The following is a 21264-nucleotide window of genomic DNA, read 5'->3' as shown; positions in this document are numbered from 1 at the left end:
TAATGATTTTAAACCTTTTTGTTGTTCTATCCTTAGCAGTTGTTCTGGGGATCGCTGTATACATTTTTTTCAGAATTTCAGAATTTCTACTTGAGACTTCTACTAGCTTAATTCCAGGAAGATCTGGAAACTTCTCCAAACTAGCTTTTACCTCTTCCTGTTCTTGTGCTGTTATTACTTTTCCACCTCTTTGATTACAAACCTGGTAATTCCGTGTTCTATTACTGTTTTATATAATCTTGTTTTTATAGATGCCGGGGGAAAAAATGTATTTAGGAATACATTTTTGATATTAACCTTATTTACCATTTCTAGTCCTCAATTTGTCCGTGTAAATCTGAATTCAACAGTGTATTACTAATACACTTTTGACACTGGTCGAAAGTCACCCGGTCCCCATTCACTGTAGGGTGCTAGGACAGAATCTACCCTACACTTCTATGAGACACCTGTCATTTGCACAGGCCTTGTATAAGGTTCAAAGAACTTTTGCTGCCTGTGGGTTGTCTCTTAAGACCCACAATACCTTGTGGCAATACAACGTGATGTCTTATAGGCCAGGAAACCACCCTGGATTAAAAAAGGCGATTGATTTCCTTTTCTCTATGTAGACATGTGGCTGCTTCTCTGACACCAGAATGTACTTCTGAAACTGACAAATTCAGTTCTGAATATCCCAGGCAGTCAGGATCAGGCTGCACTGCTCTACAGGGCTAAGTCAGCCCTAACTTGTCCACATCAACCTGCATGTGAGTTTTCATGGTCACTTTTTATACCATACTCAAGTTGGTGGAGTTGGAGAAGGGGGCAGGGAGATTATATACCATATATAAACGCTTTCTTAGAACGCGAGACAAGTATACTCATTAGCTTTTAAAGCTTCTAAGCATTTACCCAGCCAACAGGATGTGCCTGACGAGGTCCAGGTTGGCAGGAATTTCGGGAGGGAAGCCGATCCCTGAGCCTGAGTGGTCCAGGCAGTGGTGGCTATGCTTCCTGGAGACTTTGTGTCAAGACCCCAGAATTGGCTTTCCAGAAATTAGCGTTCTTTCCTTGCAACAAACACCCACAGGAAGTCTAAATTCTAATCTCTCGAGGCCAACTGAAGAGTGTTTTCATTCCCATCTTGGCCACTCACAGGATCTCAAACTTTAAGTTTCTAGCCTGGATTCTGAACACGATGACAACCAACTTTTTTTCTTTTTCTTTCTTTTTTTTTTTTTAAGAGAGGGAGGGAGAGCCCATGTGCACGAAAGTGGGAGACGGGTAGAGGAAGAGAATCTTAAGCAGGCTCCAGCCCAGTGCAGAGCCCGACTCGGGGCTCAATCTCACCACCAGGAGATTATGACCTGAGAGGAAATCAGGAGTCGGACGCTTAACCACTGAGCCACCCAGGCGCCCCAAGACAACCAACTTTTTAATCTGTAAACCGAAGCAGAACACCAGAGACAACTTTTGAACACCTGCTACTCTCCCTGAAAAAAGGAGATGGGAAGCAAGTACAAAGAAAAAACGGAGTGAAGGCCTTCTGCCTAGAGAGACCTCGTACAAAACTTAACACTACTGGTCTACTCTCCAGAAAAGGTCACTTGTAGCAGATTATCTATTTGGCAAATAAGAGGCACTCCTGACACATCCACCAAGTCAAGTGGGTCCCAACTGCCTTGTCACACATGGGGGGAAATCAGTCTGTCCTTGAAGAAGTCATGGGGGGCTTGCTTGTCCATCTGCAGCCTCTGGTTCTTCTAAATGCTCTATTTGTCTCGTCTCACCACCACCAACTGTGCCTTCCTCTCCACCCTGGTTGGACTCACATGCAGAAAAAAGACCCTTCTCTGTTACCCCCTAAACCTGCTTAGTCAAGGCTGTCACGAGGGAGTGGCTTTGCCCAACCGTTTGGAGGCTGGTTACATCACAGCCCAGCAGATCTCTGTCTTCCAAGTCCGTCCACCGCGCCCCCTGACCCCCGTCCCCAGCAAGGACTCGGCACTGGTAATACCCTCAGGATGTAGCAGCCCCCAAGCCTGACTGTCGGCCCTTCTCTTCTCGCTCGCTGGGTCTCAGCTTCGGAAGCAGGTCAGGGTCCCACAGGACAGCTTAGCTCTGTCTCTGTCTCTGCCGGCCGTCCTGACCATGCCTTCGGTGCTCTCCAGCAACCAACAATGCCAGTCATCTGTAGAAGCCCACAGCCCACACCTGAATGAAACAAAGAAGAGCCCCACAAGGGTTCACACGTCCCTGAACCAGAGAAGCTGCTTCTCACGCCAAATCTGGGGGAGCGCAGGACAGAGTGAAAAGTCGCTTTCGTGTCTAATTTGCATCCTGCCACTAACTGCTTAAATAAAAGTGTTGAGAAAAATCAAACCTTGTGACGTTAGGCCCCAGTTTCAATAATTCTTTGTGGGCAAAGGATGACAGTGAAAAATGAAAGACCTCTATATATAAAATGTTTATTACAGGCAATATTGGTCCATACACTACACAATACCAACAGTACAAGTGTAATCTTTCAAAATCATCGTTTAAACAGCAAAAGACCAAGAAATAAAATTTGAGTCGACTGATTATTTTTCAAAATATTCTCAATGCACATTATCCTTAGTTCCCTTATTATAGTGAAACATACAAATACAGAAAAATACCCCATTTAACATATACTAGTGTTAAATGGTTATTTGGCTTAAAATCTGAGTTAAGAAAATCCTTTTTAGCAACCTACGTACAGATAAGTAGCAAACTTTATTATATTAAACAAAGTCGTTCCGTTTCAAACCTGTGAAGAATTTCATCCATCATGTATTCTGGCCCTAGTGTCTACTCTCTCACCGCCGTGGTTCTGATCCAAAGGACCAACTCAAGGAGTCGTCTTAGACACAACCTCATCCTCTTCCCCAACACGCTTCATCCAAAAGTCTGTTCAACAGATGGCAACCGGTAGCGGTCACTTCGCCATGCGATGCCAATGGTGCCACGAGAGCATGGCCAGACCTGTCAAACAGCCCGTTTTCCTACCTACTGTGGGTTGCTGCTCAGGAGGTACGATAGACGCCAATACAAGCAGAAAGTCTGCGGCTTCTCTGCCACGTGCCTGAGAACACTTTCCATTTTTTCTGGTCGATGCTCTGATTAGGTAACATACATAAAAGCCAGCATATTAGTTTAAATCTTTAAACAAAAAACTATATTTTCCAAAGTCATTATCATTTGGGGCGATTAAGTGATCTTTTCTTGCTTTGTTGAGCTTCATCTTTAGGGCGTCCCTCCGCTCTTCCCACTCGTGGAGCTCGGCGTTGCCGTGTGCAAACTTACAGCCGCTTCCTTCTGTGCAGGTGCCGTTCATATACCTGCGGGGCAAGTCAGCGCGGTGAGTGCCCACAAGTGATTCACACAAACCTGAGGAGCACCTGCTTCACCAGCAAAAAAACCCCCTTAGTTCAAAACTTTAACCCTACAGGAGTGACTATGACACAGCCTTGACATCCACAATGGAAAAATTAGTACTTTTAAATGTATTAATGAGAAATACCGATTGATGGGGCGGAAAAGACTACAGTCCTTCCTGATGCAGTGGAAGGAAATCTGAACTGGCAGCGAGGAAAAGACACCTTCCATGGTGTGAGGTATCACGTGCATCTAAACGGGGAAACTAAATATGAAGAGTGATTTAACAATATGAGGAGCAATTCAAAATCGTGGCTGGTGGCTAAAAGATGTTCTCTAGGTCCACTGAAAACAAAGGAGCGAGAGTCACGTTCTCCTCTGACCTAAGTTCCACACGTGCACTTGTACAGTCATTCAAAGGCAGTTTCAGCACTCACACACGCCAGCTACAGGGCAGGTTGTGCTTAGCGACCCGCCCTTGACGACGGGAAGGGGGTTGGGGCAAATGCGAACACACGTACTTCTGTCTTCCGTTATCTCAAGACACTTCGGACCCCTATCAGCAGACCAGTGACTCTTGTCGCATGACCACAGAAGAGCGAACGAGCGTCCAAGGAGCAACCACCACTTTGAGCCCCGATCCGAGCATCCAGTGTTGGAGGACTCCACCCCCGGGTGATCCCCGCTCGCCGACCCAACGACCTGGCCTAACGACGACGTAATGGCCAGGAAAGCGGCGTGAGACCCGCCGTCCCCGCGGGGGGGCGCTACGTACCTATCGCAAACACTAAAATACCCTGTCGGAAAGCGGTGCTGCCAGCAGTACTGGTCGTCCTCGGTGTGGAACACCTTCTCCTTGTGCTTCTCCGAGGAGATGTGGCCTTGCCACTGCTTCTCACTGTTGCAGTTCTTCCCACACATCCAGCAGTGAAAGTCGGCCTGGAGTGCATGAGAGACACGCGTGCCATCAGGGGTGCCGTGTGCCCCTGACAGGCCACACGCTGCTCAGGGAGGGCACCCGGACTGGGCACCACTTGACCTACAACTCCGCCTCCACTATCGGGGAGCCTGTCTGGCCCGGGGCGGGAGAGGGGGGAACCAGGCAGGAAGATCAAGCTCAAGCTCAGGGTCAGAAACAGGACCAAGAAAGGGATCCCGACACCAGGAGGCGGGCCAGGACACCGGCAGCAGCAGAGAGCGGGGGTGATGGATTCGGCCAGGTTCCGGGAGATCTCTGGCAGGGAGGTGACAGACTGGTGTGCAAACAAGGATGTCTGTGGGGAGGACGAGGGTTCATGAGAGGACCCTGGGGAGGAGGAACTCTTAAGGAACAGCAGAGAGGACGTGAAAGCCCGGGGCTCTGCAGCTGTGTAGGGAGCAGCAGCCGCTCCATCCAGGGCACGTGAAGTGAGCCTCCTACTACGGGCCACACTCGTGCCAGGGACCAGGGAAGTCCAGACACTGAGAAGACACTGCCCCTGAGGCACAGACGGCACGGAAGGAACTGTGCTCAGGTCCCTGTAGGTACCACCACAGATGCAAGCTGTAAGGTCTGAGCAGTGGTTCCCAACTGGCTAAGAATCATGTGCACACAGGTAAGAACAGATTCCTGAAGGCTTCCTGCGAGATCGTCACTATGTCTGGGGGACAGATGAAGATCCACCTGACTGAACAGCCCAGGTAAATCTCAAGACCCAGGAAGTCCAGGTGACCCTGCTTTGGGAACACAGGAACAAGGTGTCAAGGGAGTGAGCGCTACACCCTGGCACAGGAGGGAGAGTTCACAGGGCACATCCCCAGGCACACACGTGGGGCAAGGCCAGGCCCCAGACGTGACCCAATCCAGCTGAATCAATTACGGGGAGGTGCCAAAATATAAAACAAGAAACAGGAAACGGGATAATGCACACGCCCATGTCATCTTTAAAAAAAAATCCAGACAGGGGCGCCTGGGTGGCTCAGTCGGTTAAGCATCTGACTTTGGCTCAGGTCATGGTCTCACGGTCTGTGATTTCAAGCCCCGAGTCGGGCTCTGTGCTGACAGCTCAGAGCCTGGATCCTGCTTCGGATTCTGTGTCTCCCTCTCTCTCTGCCCCTCCCCTGCTCGCACGTGTGCTTGTGCTCTTTTTCTCTCTCTCAAACATAAACAAACAAAAGCCAGACAACTATGGATGAGGAAGAAATATGTCAAAGATATGTAAACGTAGCCTGGCAAATACACACTGGATCTGGTCCCTCTGGGAAGGGGGACAAACGGGGTTCTAACTCTGTAACATTTTATTTATTTCACAGAAGAAAATGCAACAAACTGCTAACATGGTAGCTTCAAGGTATTCATTATATTATCCTTTACTTTTATAAAAAAAAAAAAAATGTAAAAGAAAACCAAAGCAGTACAAAACCACAGATGACTTAATGTCTCCAGTGAACCTTGGAGCCAGAGGCCAGACGCTGGCACGTAAGGCGGGAATGAAGGCATAGCACCCACATTTCCCAAACATCTTCTGGGGCCCGGCACTGGGGTAAATGCTCCAGGACCCATCCTGCTTCGCTTACCCATCACAACCCCACTCAGGGGCGCTCGATTACTCACCCAGGCTACAGGCTAGTAAGAGGGGACACAAGCACTTAGGCTCAAAATTCTCTGCCTCCAAAGTCAGGAAAAGCATTTTCTAGAATCAGGAGGCGTAAGCTAGGGGCCCAAGGCCACCTGAGGGAGGAGCGTGGGCAGCAGGGAGCCAGGCTGCAGGAAAGGAGAAAAGAAGGACGAAGATAGAAGGACCCCTGGGGACTCACAGTAACTTCAGCGTAATCTGTCGGCATGTGGATTTGTTTTCCGTTCTCCTTGTTTGATTGACTGGCTACATCATCGCTTTTTTCATTTTTTTGACTCTTTAGCCAAAGCTCATAAAACTGCTCCATATCTTGTACTAAAGAAAAATGAATCAATTTCAGCAGATTTGAATACACCATTGAAATACACACAAGATCATGCAGACCTTTTGTATCAGGTGGTGTACGTTTTCAAGAGGAAAGCAAGACGGTGGAACAGAGACAGATTACAGTAGGCGTGGAGAGGGGCCACATCCATGCAACGGGTAAACTCTGGTGGGTATGAACCAAATTCCGGACTGTTAGACCACAAGCACTAGTCTTCAAGATGAATTAACTCCTCCCTACGTTTGCAAGACACCTTGGGGGTGCTGAAAATTCAGTAACTATTATAAGGATATTGCTAAAAAGAAAGCCTCTCATGCTTCACACTGCCCCCAGATAAATACTCATGATCACTGCCATGACCACATAGCCACTTACACGACTCGGGGCCCAGAACAGATATGTTCCTCACTGTCTACTGAAAAAGACGAGAAACGCACTACCGCTGGGACCATGATTCTGACCCCGACGGGAGCCCATCGAGTGAAGCCGCCATCCCTGAGGATTCACACGCTGGGGTGCAATTTACAACAGCACAACTGTGACCAGGTCTTGGGCAGTGGCCACCAGCTGCTTCCTACAGTACGAGCAAGTGCGTTCAGCAGTACTGGCGAGTGCTAACGCCAGGTTTCTCAACCTCAGCGCTGGTGACATTCTGGGCCAGATAATTCTTTGCTGTAGGGGGCTGTCCTGGGCACTGTGGGATATTCAACGGCATTCCCGGACTCTACCCGCTGGATGCCAGAAGACATCCCACCTAAGTCACAACAATAATAACGTCTCCAGACGTTGCCAAACATCCCCGGGGGAGAGGGGAAGTCTGGCCAAATTCATCCCCGGCTGGGAAATCTGGGAATGAGGTTATGATCCAAAAATTGGCTTTGAGGGGGTGCCTAAGTCCGACTTTGGCTCAGGTCATGATCTCACTGCTCGTGAGTTCAATCCCCGCGTTGGGCTCTGTGCTGACAGCTCAAAGCCTGGAGCCTGCTTCGTGTTCTGTCTCCATCTCTCTGCCCCTCCCTCGCTCATGCTCGCTCTCTCTCTCTCTCTCAAATATAAAATAAAACGTAAAAAAAACCTTTTTTTAAATGGGCTTTGTTGCCTACCCAAGTGTTTCTTACAATACATCATCAGACTGGGAGGAGAGATAACCCAGAAATCCTTCATTCGGACCAGTGGTAACAGGAATCACCACCAGAACCCTGGTGTGCAAGAACACCTTCAGTAAGGCCCGACCGCATGTCCCTCCTCCAAACAAGACAGCGGGAAGGAGTCCCCTCCACACGTCCCCAAACGTGAACACTGGTAAAACATGGTAGGTGACACGCTTAAATCTGAACAGTTCACGTAATTCAGAGATCGCGGATCTTCAGCAGTTGGTCAATTTCCATCAGTCTGCTAGAGAGTAAACAACACCAATTCCTGCCCTTGCAGCCAACCTTTCTGATCAAAAGTCAAAGGCTGTCTGAGGCTCCTCTCAAAGACTCCCATAATGAACATGCAGTGTGACCAAGGCACACGTTCTCTCCTCAGGCCTCTGAATCTGAGCCTGTTCTCCCGGTGAGGCCTCCTTGAAGAAACTTTCGATTCTAGCCCGATTTGGGGGGGGGGGGGGGGGGGAGGGGGGCTTGGCTCTTCACAATAGGAGCAGACGGTCTGGCGCAGGTGGTCAGGAAGGACTGAACTTCCCAGACCACCTTTCAGGAACACATCTGTGTCACATGCAACCCTACGGATCCACACCCAGCTCTGCCCTGAGCAAACACAGATCAGAGGTCAGGCTCTGCTCCCCTGACTCAACGGCACGACTGTCCGGGATGCGAGCCGCTCTCTGCGTTCACGGTGAGCTCGCATGTTTCCAGGGAGGAAGGAGACTTCCCCGCAAGCTAGACTTTGTGGTCAACAGGCCACAGTCAAGACAGCAACTTACTGCCGTTCTCTTTCATGTACGTCCACACTTCCCGCTCCTCAGGGCTATGGGCAAACGAGCAGTTCCCAACATACTGACACTTCTTCCCGGAAGCAATATGATTGCACAGCTGTACCAAAAAAAAAAAAAAAAAAAAGAATATGCTTTAAGACAAGAGTACATTCAGTAAAACTGCCTAGTTTTTACTGAGGCCAAATAAGCATTATTCTCTGTGCTAGTGCTGAGTAACATAATTATTAAATAAGATTACTTTATATTCAAATGGACTCTAAGCCCAACATATAGGAGAGGAGATTAAGCTTTCTATCTTGAAATTTTTCAAAACAGTATCTCCAACGGAAAAAAAGTAAGGAACTGGGAGATGGAACATTTTCATACAAGAAAATGTCAACAATCTCCCTTGTTCAGAGTATCTGCTTTTAATGCATCAGAGCATTTGACCTACAGAGCGCAGCTCTCCAGCCCCCTTGGTCTGACAGCTCCCATGCTCTCCCTGCCTAATGCCCACCAAACCTCCTTGTCAGCTTCTGGGAGGCAATAAAGAAGGTGCAGGTACTAAAGAGTTTCGGGAAAAATCTCGGCCACTCAGCTGACCCATCACCAACACTGGCAGTGAATCTCAGCCTCCACGCATTCGCTATGCACTGTCTGGAGAAGATTATGACAGTGGCCAGGCCATCCAGCTACATAGCGTTCAAATAATACCCCTCTGGTTATTTGCATTGTGCTTTTACAAAGTAAACACAGGGAAATTGGTAGGAAAATGAAGTGAGAGCGATCAGCAGGACACAAACGTCTGTAAGGACCACAACTATCAAGAAAACCTCCATCACTGAGACAGCTCATTCTTAAATAGCATCAGTGTGCTTGTCTTCACAGAGCACACATTCCAGTACAACGAACCTTTGGCTTAGTGTGTGCTTCAACAGACGCTGGCCCAGCCTTCCAATCTTCCGCATAAAGCGAAACCCCAGTAAGTACTTAGTCGGGTACTACTAAGGAGACATTTACCATAGTCTTTCAAAGTTCAACGATAAGGAACAGGGAAAAGAGAAGATAAAGGAGAAGAGGCCGGCCACTGTGCTGGGTTTTTACATAACACCATCTCATGTAATCTTCCCTATGATGTAAATATTCCCATTTGCAGATGAGCAAACTGAGGCTGAGTAACTTGACCAGGGCCCTTCCAGCAGACCCTGAAGCCCATTCTCTTTCCACCTCACCATACTGTCTACACACATGCACACACAGAGTATTATTTCTTCTTTTAGGAAAAGGATCCCTTAGCAATAAAAAGAGAAAAAAAAAAAGAGGAAATGAGCCACTGTAACATTGCACAGCAGTACGGCACGTCCAAGGTTAATAAGGAATCATGAGAAGTCCTGACGGCTGGACTAAAACCGTTCTCAGTCGCCTTCATGTTTAACAAAGAATGAGGAGCACACGCACCACCTCGTCTTTTAAAGCATCAGATGCCAATGGTTCCAATAAGCCTTCTTCCCCTCCTCGGAGGCCCACTGATGACATCACTTGGATGGAGGGGTCTAAAACCACGGCGGATGAAACACAAATGTACCGCCTCCTTCAGACACTGACCTGGTGACCTGCGTAAGTTTACAAAACGCAAGGCACTCTGGGTGATGGGGAATCAACGTGCCTCTTCCTCTTCCTTCATTCTGTTGGGCAATTCAGAGGGGGTGGGGCCTCATTTACGAGGGGGGGGGTCTGTGATACATCCCACTGCTTCTCTGGGCAAATCTCTCTTCCTGTCTGCCGTCGGGACAGACAGTTTACTACCTGTCAATGCTCTAAGTGTCCCCGTTCACTCACACAGTGGAACCCTCCGCTGTCTCATGAAGGGCGAAGTCCAGAGCCAACTCAAGGGCTTTGCTCGGACGGTCATCTTTAAAATCACGTAAGGCACCAGAGGGTAGCAAGATGACATGTGCCACCTCCTGAATGAAATACTACCCTAACGGTCAGCTGGTCTGCTATTTTCGTTCTCCGGGTTTTTGACGATCACGTGCCTCTCACACTCAACATTTTTCCTGGGGGTTACTTTTAGAAAAGCCTACAAAGGGGGGTATCTTTTAGCTCGTATCCACGACTTGAGTCAAAGAAACTTGTCAATAGTATTCGTAGTAACACAAGTTTGATGTCAAAGCCAGGGAATCAGATCTCAATGAAATTCTCCCCCACTCACTCCCCAAGTAATTCATCTGAAAAATAAGTTAGGTCATGCCCATAATTCTTTCTTGAGTCCACTGTCTATTTCCTTTTTCTGAGTAACTCCTCCAATCCCAGTCAATCTGAAAACTGTCACAGAGCCACACGCACAAAAGGGGAAGGAAAGCAACGGGACCATTTGAAAATTGTGTCATTTCAACGAGCATTTAAAGGTCTCCAAGTTTCATTCTCAATCACTACTACTTTCTAATGATTTGAAATGCCTAATAAAAAAAAAAGTGGCTTAAAAATTACGTATGTACATCAAACTGTAAAGGCATTTGTTTCTTTGTGGGGAGAGGACGAATGTTCATCCACTTCTTACGTTCGATGGACATCACTCTCATCGCGCGCCGATCTCTGGTCCACCTAAGAAACATGGAGTTCAGAAAAAACAAAGACACACTGGCACAGGCAGCATATAAGGAATATAAAGGAACAGGTACAACGTTCGTACCTGAAGGACCAGAGATTTTTCTCAACCCTTCTCAAAGAAATGCCTTATGATTCTCTCATTTCACTTCCTATTGATATTTGTTAACAAACATTCCCTTTGAACCCTGAACAAAGAACCAATAAGGAAAGATCAGGAATCTGACTGAATTCTTATCTATGAAATCGTAAAAATCTCTTCCCTTTGCTTTGCAATCACTCCTACATTATCTACTTTGCTCTGCTCTCTTCAAAGTCAATCGTTTTTTCTTATACGTATGATTTTATACCCAAGTAACAGAGAATCATGAAACAGGCAATGTTTACACACACACACACACACACACACACACACATACACACACACACACGTGCGCACATGCACACACACACACACACACACAAAGACATACACACTACTTACGAGTGCCTTGCTTTTGCACTACAATATTTTCTGTTCTTGTCTGGTTCAATGACTTGACCATTTCTCAGACACTGAGCACACACAAATTTTATCTTCATATTAAGAGATCCAGGCATTAGCTGATTGGCAAGTACCTTAAACAATTAAAACCGAAGTTTTACTTTTAACAGAATACCAGTTTTCTGACAACAAAATTCTCAATTGCCACGTATTTCTTTTTTCATAATAGCATACAATTTCTGGTACTGTCTGGTTTGATGAGTTGACCATTATATACATTATCTGATAACGAAATCTCCAGTTCCCACCCAAACGCAAGAGAATATGATAGAAGAAGATTATAGATGCCACACCTCAATTTGTGAAAGCCAGCTCTGAAGGGAGACGACTAGAAATCGGGAGTGGAGGGGAGAAAGCACTTCCGGCAGCTGGGACGCAGAACCACAAACAGTCTACCTCCCTTACTCCCGGGGTCCCCATGGTCCAAGCACCCAATTGTTTTGCCAATTAAACTAAGAAAACTGTATCCTGCCATCTTGGCAGGTATCATGGGCTGGCTGATTTTTTTTTTTTTTTTTTTTTTTTTTTACAATGATCACCTAAAATTTGGAATTCGTTTTCACATTAAACAATAACTCAAGTCACTGAACAATAAGGAAAGAAGCTGACTGCAAGTGGAAACTACATCTGCCAAATGACCTCCATTAGGCCGCTCCAGAAAGGACACCAAACGCAGCGAGTCTATGAGAGAACATACCTGAGCCCCAGGTACGCTGGCTTCCAGATTTTGCCAGTATCGTTTAGATTCTTGAGCGATGGCATCGTGTGAGATACCTGTGAAACGTACAAGCCTTCCTTTAGGCTCACCCTCTACATATCAACAGTCCACCAGCCCGATCACAGCCTCAACTCCCCCGCCATCCCCTACGCAGCATAAACCGTCACCAAAGGTGAATGCCCGTCACGTCCCTCTTTTTCGCAACAGGATATTTACAAATACAGCTCTTGGTACCTTCTAGGGAGTCTCTCGACCTCACAAAAGCATACTACGTGCGTGAACTGGTACCAGCAATTAAGTGCATGAGGCGATTCTGAAAATAAGCCACTCTAAAAATAATGGTTTATAGCCGAGGATAAAATGAATGGTGTTGCCGTATCGGGATGATGGAGAAAGTTGTCTGATAGTGCTTTGTCAAACCCTGACGGCTCCTGAGGAAACGTTTTTTTTGAAATTGCTTTTAGTCTTCATTCCGGTACAGTTAACATCCAGTGTTATATTAGTTTCAGGGGTACAACAGCTCATTGAGCACTTCTACACATCCTGGCGCTTATCCCCACCATACATCCTGCCCACTCATTCCTTAACCCCCATCTCCTGTTTTACCCCCCCTCCCCTGCCAGCCCCCCTCCCCTCTGGTAACTATGTTTGTTCTATGACTTAAGAGTCTCTTGCTTGGTTTGAGGAGCCTTTTTTTTTTTTTCAATGTTTAGTTATCTTAGAAAGACATGGCACGAGTGGGGGGGGCGGGGCAGAGAGAGGGGGAGACACCGAATCCGAAGCAGGCTCCAGGCTCTGAGCTGTCAGCACGGAGCCCGACCCGGCGCTCGAACCCCAGAACTGAAACCATGACCTGAGCCGAAGTCGGACACTTAACCGACTGAGCCGCCCAGGCGCCCGGTGAGGAGCCATTTCCTAATCATGCACCGACCTACCGGTTTCATTTTGCAGTATCCAGACTTTCAGTTCTACAAGACTATGCGCATAAAAGCACTCATCTTCCCTTAAGCAGCCATACCGGACCTCATGGCGACATAAATCAAGCTGACACTGACCATGAAAAGAACGTATTTTGGAGTATTTTACTGTTGTCTCTCGCAAGATGTGGACAAGGCACCTAAGACAAAAACGGAGTGACACATTATTGTTCTACCCTAGCTTTTTCAAAGGAAAACAAATAAGTAAATATATATAACGTCAAGTTCTAGACTGAAAATACATGCTAAATCTTTACCAGAAAAAACAAGTCCCTTTACACAATTGTTGGATTAACGGGGGGTGGGGGGGTGGGGGGGGTGGATAATTACACCATAAATTAAGCCATAAAATACTGAAATCCATGTCATGAGAAGCTACACATCAATAATGCCTTTTTGTATTAAACATAAATTTCATAAACCACTTAAAAATTCCCAGCAAAATATACTAACAGACATTTTTAAATAGTCATCATCTTTCAAAACAGCAACAAGGAAAAAGCACAGGGGTAAAATGCCTGGGCAAACACTACTCTGGTTTTATTTGGGTCTAAAGACAGAATCTATTGTGTCACTAGAAAAATTAGAAACTACCAACATACTTATTGTCTTCAAACTCATGCTTTGTAACCGGGTGAGAACAAGAAGTAGAATTATCTTTATTTCTTTTACTTATCATTCTAGGCTTATGATCAAAACATTTCTGGAACAGACAGAGAAGAAGAATTACCACAACAACATCACACAAATTAGAACTTTTGTACCATACTTATGCACATACTTATACATTACAAACTGATGCCAACTAATATCTCATAGGAAGTTTTTGCATTCTCTTGGATACTGGGAGGTGCGACTATTGACTGAGTGAACGCTCACCATGTAGCAGGACGTGTGCTAAGTATTTTATATTTCTGGGCTTGCAAGTCAGGAACGATCACCAATTTTATGTCAGAAAATAAGGTTTGGAGATAGTACCTCACAGAGGAATATAAACTCTCCAAGATGCTCTTGGAGAAGTTTGAATACAGTGAGGTTGATCTTTCCATTGCCACCAAAGAAAGCCTCTCTGCTGAACGCCCCTTTCCGCTCCAGTGTCCAGATATCTATCTCTTCTTGGCAATAAGCAAATGTGCAGTGGCCTGAATATCTACATTCCTCCTCAGCAGCAACATCTAGAAAGACAGACCATCAAAAGACATTTAAAACACAGCCATCGGTTTGGGTTTTTTTGGTTTTTGATTTTTTTTAGTGTTTTCTTTCTTTTTGAGAGAGAGAGAAAAACAGCAAGTGCTCAAGCCGGGGAGGGGCAGAGAGACAGGGAGACAGAGGATCCGAAGGAGGCTCTGTGTTGACACTAGAGAGAACGATGCAGGGCTCAAATACACGAACCATGAGATCATCACCTGAGCCCAAGTTGGACGCTTAACCGACTGACCCACCCAGGTGTTCCTAGTCGTTGTTTCTTCAAAGCCAATGATTATGAAACATTTTTAGGGCACCAGCTGAACCTCTATAGCTCACGGATAGCTTCAAGCAATGATACACATTTTACTATGCAGGGATGGAACTCACTCTAGAACGATAGCACCACGGGTCTGGATTATTTTTATTTTTGATGGGGAAAAGGCTCTCACATACTCCACCTAAGTTTAAAAAATCACTTAAGAGACATTCAAAAGCACATTCAGATGAAGCAATCTGACAAAAATGAATACAGGGGCACCTGGGTGGCTCAGTCAGTTAAGTATCTGACTTCGGCTTAGATCATGATCTCACGGTTTGTGGGTTCGAGCCCCGCATCAGGCTCTGTGCGGACGGCTCAGAGCCTGGAGCCTGCTTCAGATTCTGTGTCTCCCTCTCTTTCTGTTCCTCCCCTGCTTGTGCTCTGTCTCTGTCTCTCTCAAAAATAAATAAAGATTAAAATTGTTAAAAAAAAAATTGAATACATAAAGTTCTCTCAAAAGCAACTTAAAAGAACATTTTCAAAGCCTCAGTTCAGTATTCTGATTCTGTTTAGACTCAGCCAGGGAACCTAAAGTGTAAGACAGTTTTCTGTTTAAAACCTGTTTAAAATCGGCCAAAGCCCAGTTTCCATAACCATCTATACACACAGGCACTGGGGTGCCTGGTTGGCTCAGTCGGTTAAGCCTCTGACTTTGGCACAGGTCATGATCTCACGGTTCGTGAGTTCGGGCCCCACGTCGGGCTCTGTGCTGACAGCTCAGAGGCTGGAGCCTGCTTCAGATTCTGTGTCTCCCTCTCTCTCTGCCCCTCCCATGATCATGCTGTCTCTCTCTCAAAAATAAATAAACATTAAAAAATCCACACACACACACAAGCACTGAAAGAAGTTAAAAACAAAGGTAAAAATAATATAAAAGATACAAATGTCTCAATCCAAGGAACTTTTAATTCTACCTACACATTTTTAGGGGCACCTGAGTGGCTCAGTTGGTTACGCGTGTGACTTCAGCTCACGGCATGATCTCACAGTTTGTGAGTTCAAGCCCCACGTCGGGCTCTGTACTGGCAGCTCAGAGCCTAGAGCCTGTTTTGGATTCTGTGTCTCCCTCTCTCTCTGCCCCTCCTCCACTCACTCTCTGTCTCTCTCTCAAAAATAGACCTTAAAAAAAAAAAATTAACTCTACCTACACATTTTTAATAACAGTAATACTGGAATCATTATAATAAATGTAACAAATCATTTACCACTAATGTCATGCACACCAATTAAGTAATTATAGTACATACCTTTACATATATAATAAGGTCCTTCATAATTTGTTTTTGTTGGTCTTGGGCGTATTTTTTTCCATGATTTATCTTCAACATTCTTTATTCTACCAATTAAAATATCTTTCTTACATTTATGATCTATATTAGCATGGTAAGTGAAATCCATTAACTTAGGGCCTGAAAAAGATGTAAAAAAGGATTGCTCATAGGCACAAAGAGCGACATTTCATTTTACAGGCACATTTACAAGCAGACGGATATTGATTATTAAATTCCCACAAAAACCCTATTTTTATAATCCCTAAATGTAAATAAGCTACCGAAGTAATTTGTGCCTTTTATATGCTATTTGTCAGAGAACACAAAGTTTTATTCAATACCAGTGCCCTGAAAACATACTTATTTAACTATGAGGACAGGAATTCTGATGGCTTCTAAAGGGAAAAAAATACCCTGAAATATACCTAACTAAGAAAGAAAACGAATTTAGGCTTTGGTTTCGGATAAGTTGTGTTTATATCACCTGACTTGGGGATAATGAAACAAACCAGCAGAAAAGACTTTATAAACACTGTGTCAGATACTGGTCTTAAAATGCTTTTTTTCTAGTTCTTGCTTTATTTGAAAATGATCACATTTTTGAATATATATATAGAAAAGCAAAGAATTTCATAAAAATTTCAGTAAGACATCATCATCAGGTAAGGTATTCTAATCCATGTGATTGTATAAATGAAATTATATCAAATAAGAACAGACTTATTCTATCCAGAACTCAAACAGGGACGGAAAAACCACGGTAGCTGGTGTTCTCCACGCGTATTTATGAGTCCAGAACTCTCAGACTATCGACTAAGCTCCTTTGTTTGGTCCTGACCTGATTTTACAAAACACATCTGACAAGCTTGTCTCAGTTCATGGGTTCCTTCAAGGGGATGTCTTGGGGTCACGGATGAAGGTGGTTTAGTAACTGTGCTTCCAAAGAAGTTTCCAAAGTCATTTCTAGGGTGGCTTGAAATTCCCAGGAAACTCTCAGAAGCAAACAAGTTGCCTGGTCCATTCATCTGCAAGAAGGAAAGAAAAAAAAAAAAAAACCAAAAAAAAAAAAAAAAAACAGCCAACAAATATTGCACTCTCACTAAAGAAGGAAACAAATTTGTGACAAACAAGACATTTCCTCATGTACTGAAATCGGTACTAGTCTGCCGTTGCTGTGCTTCTACTGAAAAGCTGGTTCTTTCTGGGTTTTCCACTCTTTGGGTCTCTGGGCCCCTCCCCCACCTTCCTGGCTTCTTGCGAGTTGACAGAAGTAACAGGTCATTGTTCTGCTCCTATGGCACACACTCTTCCTATGCCCTGATCTCATCTTCCCTGTGTGGGTTCTGCGGTGCTAAAGCCTCTTGCGCCCCGTGCCACCGCGAGGACTGTGCCGTGACAGGCGCGGTCTTACGCACGCGGCGTTCGTCCCTGGCTGCTGCTCGAGGGTCCTGTCTCACCACCATTTCCCCCGGCACACGCGAGACGTAAGGGAGACCATCACGTCCATTCGGGTAATTCCGTTACTTAAGTAAAAGACCTACGTTCAATTTAAGCGACGTTATTTACAAAAGAGGAAGTGGCACTTACAAGTAAAAGGGAGGAATTACTGCTGCTAAGCGCTGTTCCCTCTCTAGAAGTTGAGGTGGGCACATCTAAAATAATAAAAACACTTCAACAGACCTCATTCTAATCATGTCACAACAACATCAGGGCTCAGTGGCTGACTACGCTTCCCCCGTGTTACTTTCCCTCCCGCTCCCGCTTCCGCTTCCAAGGAGCTTTCTTGCTCATCAAGGACACTCGCAGAGGGCAGTGGATGGTCTCCTTCCCTCTGGAAATTTCCAGGGGCATACATAACCCTCAGGCAAACTGTTTTCGGAGACATTGGCTGAAGGAGGGCCTGCCGAGTGGGGCTGTTAAAAAGACCAAGAAAATAACTCCTGTCCGAAATGGGAAAAACAGCCTCTTCAAACTACAAAGCAGGAATTCACCACAACATTAGGAAAATTACTAAGGTGCAGTGACTTTCTTTTTCTCAGGCTGCCCCTCGATTACCTTCTCTCTGCCCTCTGCTTCCCACAAATTTTAGTTTTTTCAGGTGTCAATCTTTAAATCAATCGTTCTGATTTTTCTCCCTTTAACCACCTAACAATACCTTGGGAAAATAGGAAGATTTTGATCAATGTTGTTGAAAGCAGATATTAGAAAATTACAGAGGCAGGGGCCAGACCAAAAACTCAGCAATCTCTTGCAAAACTAAGGCACCACGCACAATTTGGGGCCCTCTGGGGATAAAGCCTAAAGCAGACAGATCTAATTCTATGGGTTTCATTCTGAATAATTCCGCCTTAAATTAGTCTTTTAACTATTTGCTTCGTTCAGAATTTCACAAGGATAGCCTGCCTTTAAGACCCGTGAGGATGGGGTACGCCTTTCTTGGAGAAAACATTAAAAGCCATTTTGTCCCCCAAAACAATAGACACCCGGCTTAGCAAACTATCTTGTTTAAAAACTCAAAACACCAAAATAAGTACCACATACATTCCTGTGTATTCCCCTGCTCCTTCATCTCCTGAATGGCACGGTTACGCCCAGGCGAATTAAAACTGCAGATTTAGTTTTCATTTTTACAGCTACAACGAAAGTAACTCAAGCACCAACTACCTAAAGTGAGTTACGTAATTGCCAAACTGCCTTCTTTAGAAAACGAACTGCGGTTATTTACACAAACGGCTCGATTCTTACCTCGCTTGGAATCACTCATTGAAAATGAACTCAAAGAAGAGCAGAAATCTTCCAAGGATGAGGTCAAAGGTGGATACAGTTCTGAGAAGGAGGGTGGAGGGGCATACCTCGCACCAATGGGCAAGGTGCCCAACAGAGATGCCGAGAAAGGCATGCTAGGGGGGACACTGGCTGTGGGAAGGGCTCCTCGGACTAAAGCTGACGGCTAAAAAAGAAAAAAGATTTTGTTAAACCCCAGGAAATGCGATTACAAGTGGGCCAACCTGCTTTGAACATCAGCGTACAGAAACAAATTATTGCACTGGGTAGTTACGTAACAAAGCTGAAATCAGTATCAAGACTCAAGAGAAGAATCTAGGCTACGGGGGCGCCTACGTGGCTCAGTCGGTTAAGCCTGCGACTTTGGCTCAGGTCACGATCTCGCAGTCTGTGGGTTTGAGCCCCACGTTGGACTGCCAGCTCAGAGGCTGGAGCCCGCTTCGGATTCTGTCTCTCCCTCTCTCTCTGCCCCTCCCCTGCATGTGCTCTATCTCACTTTGTCTCTCAAAAATAAATAAATGTTAAAAACAAAACAAAACAGAAAGAAGAAGAATCTAGGCTATGGAGCTTCTTTCTTTCCAAGCCCACTTTCAAAAAAGGATCAAGGTCTCAGGAAACAAACTGTCTTGCACTGTTGGTGGGAATGCGAACTGGCGCAGCCGCTTAAACACTGAAGAGGTTCCTCAAAACTTACAAATAGAACTACCCTATGACCCAGCAATTTGCACTACTAGAAATTTAGCCAAAGGCTACAAAAAAATGATGATTCGAAGGGGCACATGTACCCCAATGCTTACAGCAGCGCTATCAACAATAGCCAAATGATGGCAAGAGCCCAAGTGCCCATCAACTGACAAATGGATAAAGAAGATATGGTTTATATACACAATGGAATACTACTCGGCAATGAGAAAGAATGAACTCCTGCCATTTGCAACAACATGGATGGAACTGGAGGGTCTTATGCTGAGTGAAATATGTCAGTCAGAGAAAGATATGATTTCATTCATATGTGTAATTTGAGAAATTTAACAGATGAACACATGGGAAAGAAGGAAAAATAAGATGAAAACAGAGAGAGAGGCAATCCATAAAAGACTTAAATACAGAGGACAGACTTCGGGTTGCTGGAGGGGAGGTGGGTGGGGGGATGGGGTAAACGGGTGATGGGCAATGAGGAGGGCACTTAGTGGCATCAGCACTGGGCATCATATGTAAGCGATGAATCACTTGGTTCTACTCCTGAAGGCAAGACTACACTGCATGTTAACTAACTTGAGAATAAAAAATTAGGAGGAAAAAAAAAAAAAGGCAAATGGACTAGAAGAGACTTCAGAATCCCAAATAAATGCCCGTGAATACTCTGTGGGGGTCAGGGTGTGATGTCCATCCAATATTGTCTCAAATCCAATGTAACATTCACATTTCATTTCCTTCCGATTCCTTACACGAGGCTCAGAAGAACTGGCTTTATTAAGAAGCAATAGCAATAGTGTAGGGGCAGGGGGAAATGGAAGGTCCTCAAGAGAAGGGAGCCAGAGAAGGCAGAAACGCTGGACCATCTCTCTGGGGATGTGAATTTACGATCTCACAAGGACACACGGAATGCTGCCCCTCTCTTCCCCCATCACAGCAACAACTTACTGAGGGTTTCCCTGTGCCTTCTAAGTACTGATGCAAGTTTCACGCTATCTGTTGAATTCTTCAACTTTCCAAGATGCGTCCTACCTACTGTGATCGCCATTGTACAGATGAGGAAACTGACGTACTGAGAGGTGAGGTAAAGCCACCCAAGACCACAGAGGTGGTAAGAATCAAACCCAAACAGGATCAGTTAACTGCCCACAGACATCATCTATCTCAGCCACGCTGGAACCAGCCCTGAATTGCTCCCCATCCTCCTCATGACAGTGTTGCTGCTCATGCTGCTATGTTAATACACTTTGTGGCAGGGGTCAGTAAACTTTTCCTGTGAAGAACTAGATATTCAGTATTTTAGCCACGCAGTCTGTTTCAACTACTCAGCTGTGTTGCTTCAGTGCAAAAGCAGCCACACACAATGCAGAAGTGAATGGTCGTGGCTGTGTTCCAATAAAACTTTATTGATGACACCGAAATATGAATTTCATATAATTTCCATGTGTCACAAAATACTGGTCTGTTTTTCTCCCTTCCAGCCATTTAAAAACGTAAAACCCATTCTTATTTTGCAGCATTTCAGATATGGCCGGGCCTTGGCTACACAGTTACCCTGAGGCATTTATCCTTTAAGCCTTTAATCCAAAACAAACAAACAAACAAACAAACAAACAAATTCTTTTTCTTTAAATAAAAAAAAGAAAGAAAGAAAGAAATTATTTTTCTTTAAATACCAAATGCCTATTATTTTTCAGAATTTTAAGTTTACCCTTTCCATACTATGTGATTCCAACAGGTATTGAGGAAAACTGGCTCATTACTAGACTGGCATTTTGTTTTATTTAAAAAATAACCACACGGGCATGGTACCCCCAGAGAAGGACAAAAGTACCTTTTAAGCTAAGTATAACCTACAGGAAATGCTGAAAATACCAAGGAGGTCGTACAGCAATTTTTTTTTTTTTTTTTTTTTTACAAA

At 45.1% G+C, this 21264-nt stretch overlaps 1 protein-coding gene across 4 annotated transcripts in view; it reads right to left on the bottom strand.

Annotated features, from left to right (window-relative positions):
• Nucleotides 1-2430: 2430 nt before the first annotated feature.
• The window catches only part of ZC3H7A (zinc finger CCCH-type containing 7A), a 36313-nt gene continuing 17479 nt past the window's right edge, over nt 2431-21264 (bottom strand). For all 4 annotated transcript variants that reach the window (XM_058710414.1, XM_058710416.1, XM_058710415.1 and 1 more), the window contains exons 10-23: nt 18609-18813; nt 17451-17515; nt 16702-16888; nt 15840-16001; nt 14064-14260; nt 13688-13788; nt 13044-13225; nt 12088-12164; nt 11331-11464; nt 10738-10843; nt 8249-8357; nt 6178-6311; nt 4157-4320; nt 2431-3344 (exon numbers count right to left, since the gene is read on the bottom strand). In XM_058710414.1, coding sequence (XP_058566397.1) covers nt 3155-3344; nt 4157-4320; nt 6178-6311; nt 8249-8357; nt 10738-10843; nt 11331-11464; nt 12088-12164; nt 13044-13225; nt 13688-13788; nt 14064-14260; nt 15840-16001; nt 16702-16888; nt 17451-17515; nt 18609-18813 — 2013 coding nt within the window. In that variant the 3' untranslated portion in view covers nt 2431-3154. The remainder of the gene's footprint in view (nt 3345-4156; nt 4321-6177; nt 6312-8248; nt 8358-10737; nt 10844-11330; nt 11465-12087; nt 12165-13043; nt 13226-13687; nt 13789-14063; nt 14261-15839; nt 16002-16701; nt 16889-17450; nt 17516-18608; nt 18814-21264) is intronic.

Source organism: Neofelis nebulosa, chromosome 18, assembly GCF_028018385.1.
Source record: "Neofelis nebulosa isolate mNeoNeb1 chromosome 18, mNeoNeb1.pri, whole genome shotgun sequence".
Classification (NCBI taxonomy): Eukaryota; Metazoa; Chordata; class Mammalia; order Carnivora; family Felidae; genus Neofelis; species Neofelis nebulosa.
The sequence above is the reverse complement of the archived record's forward strand: the minus strand, read 5'-3'. Positions and strand labels throughout refer to the sequence as shown.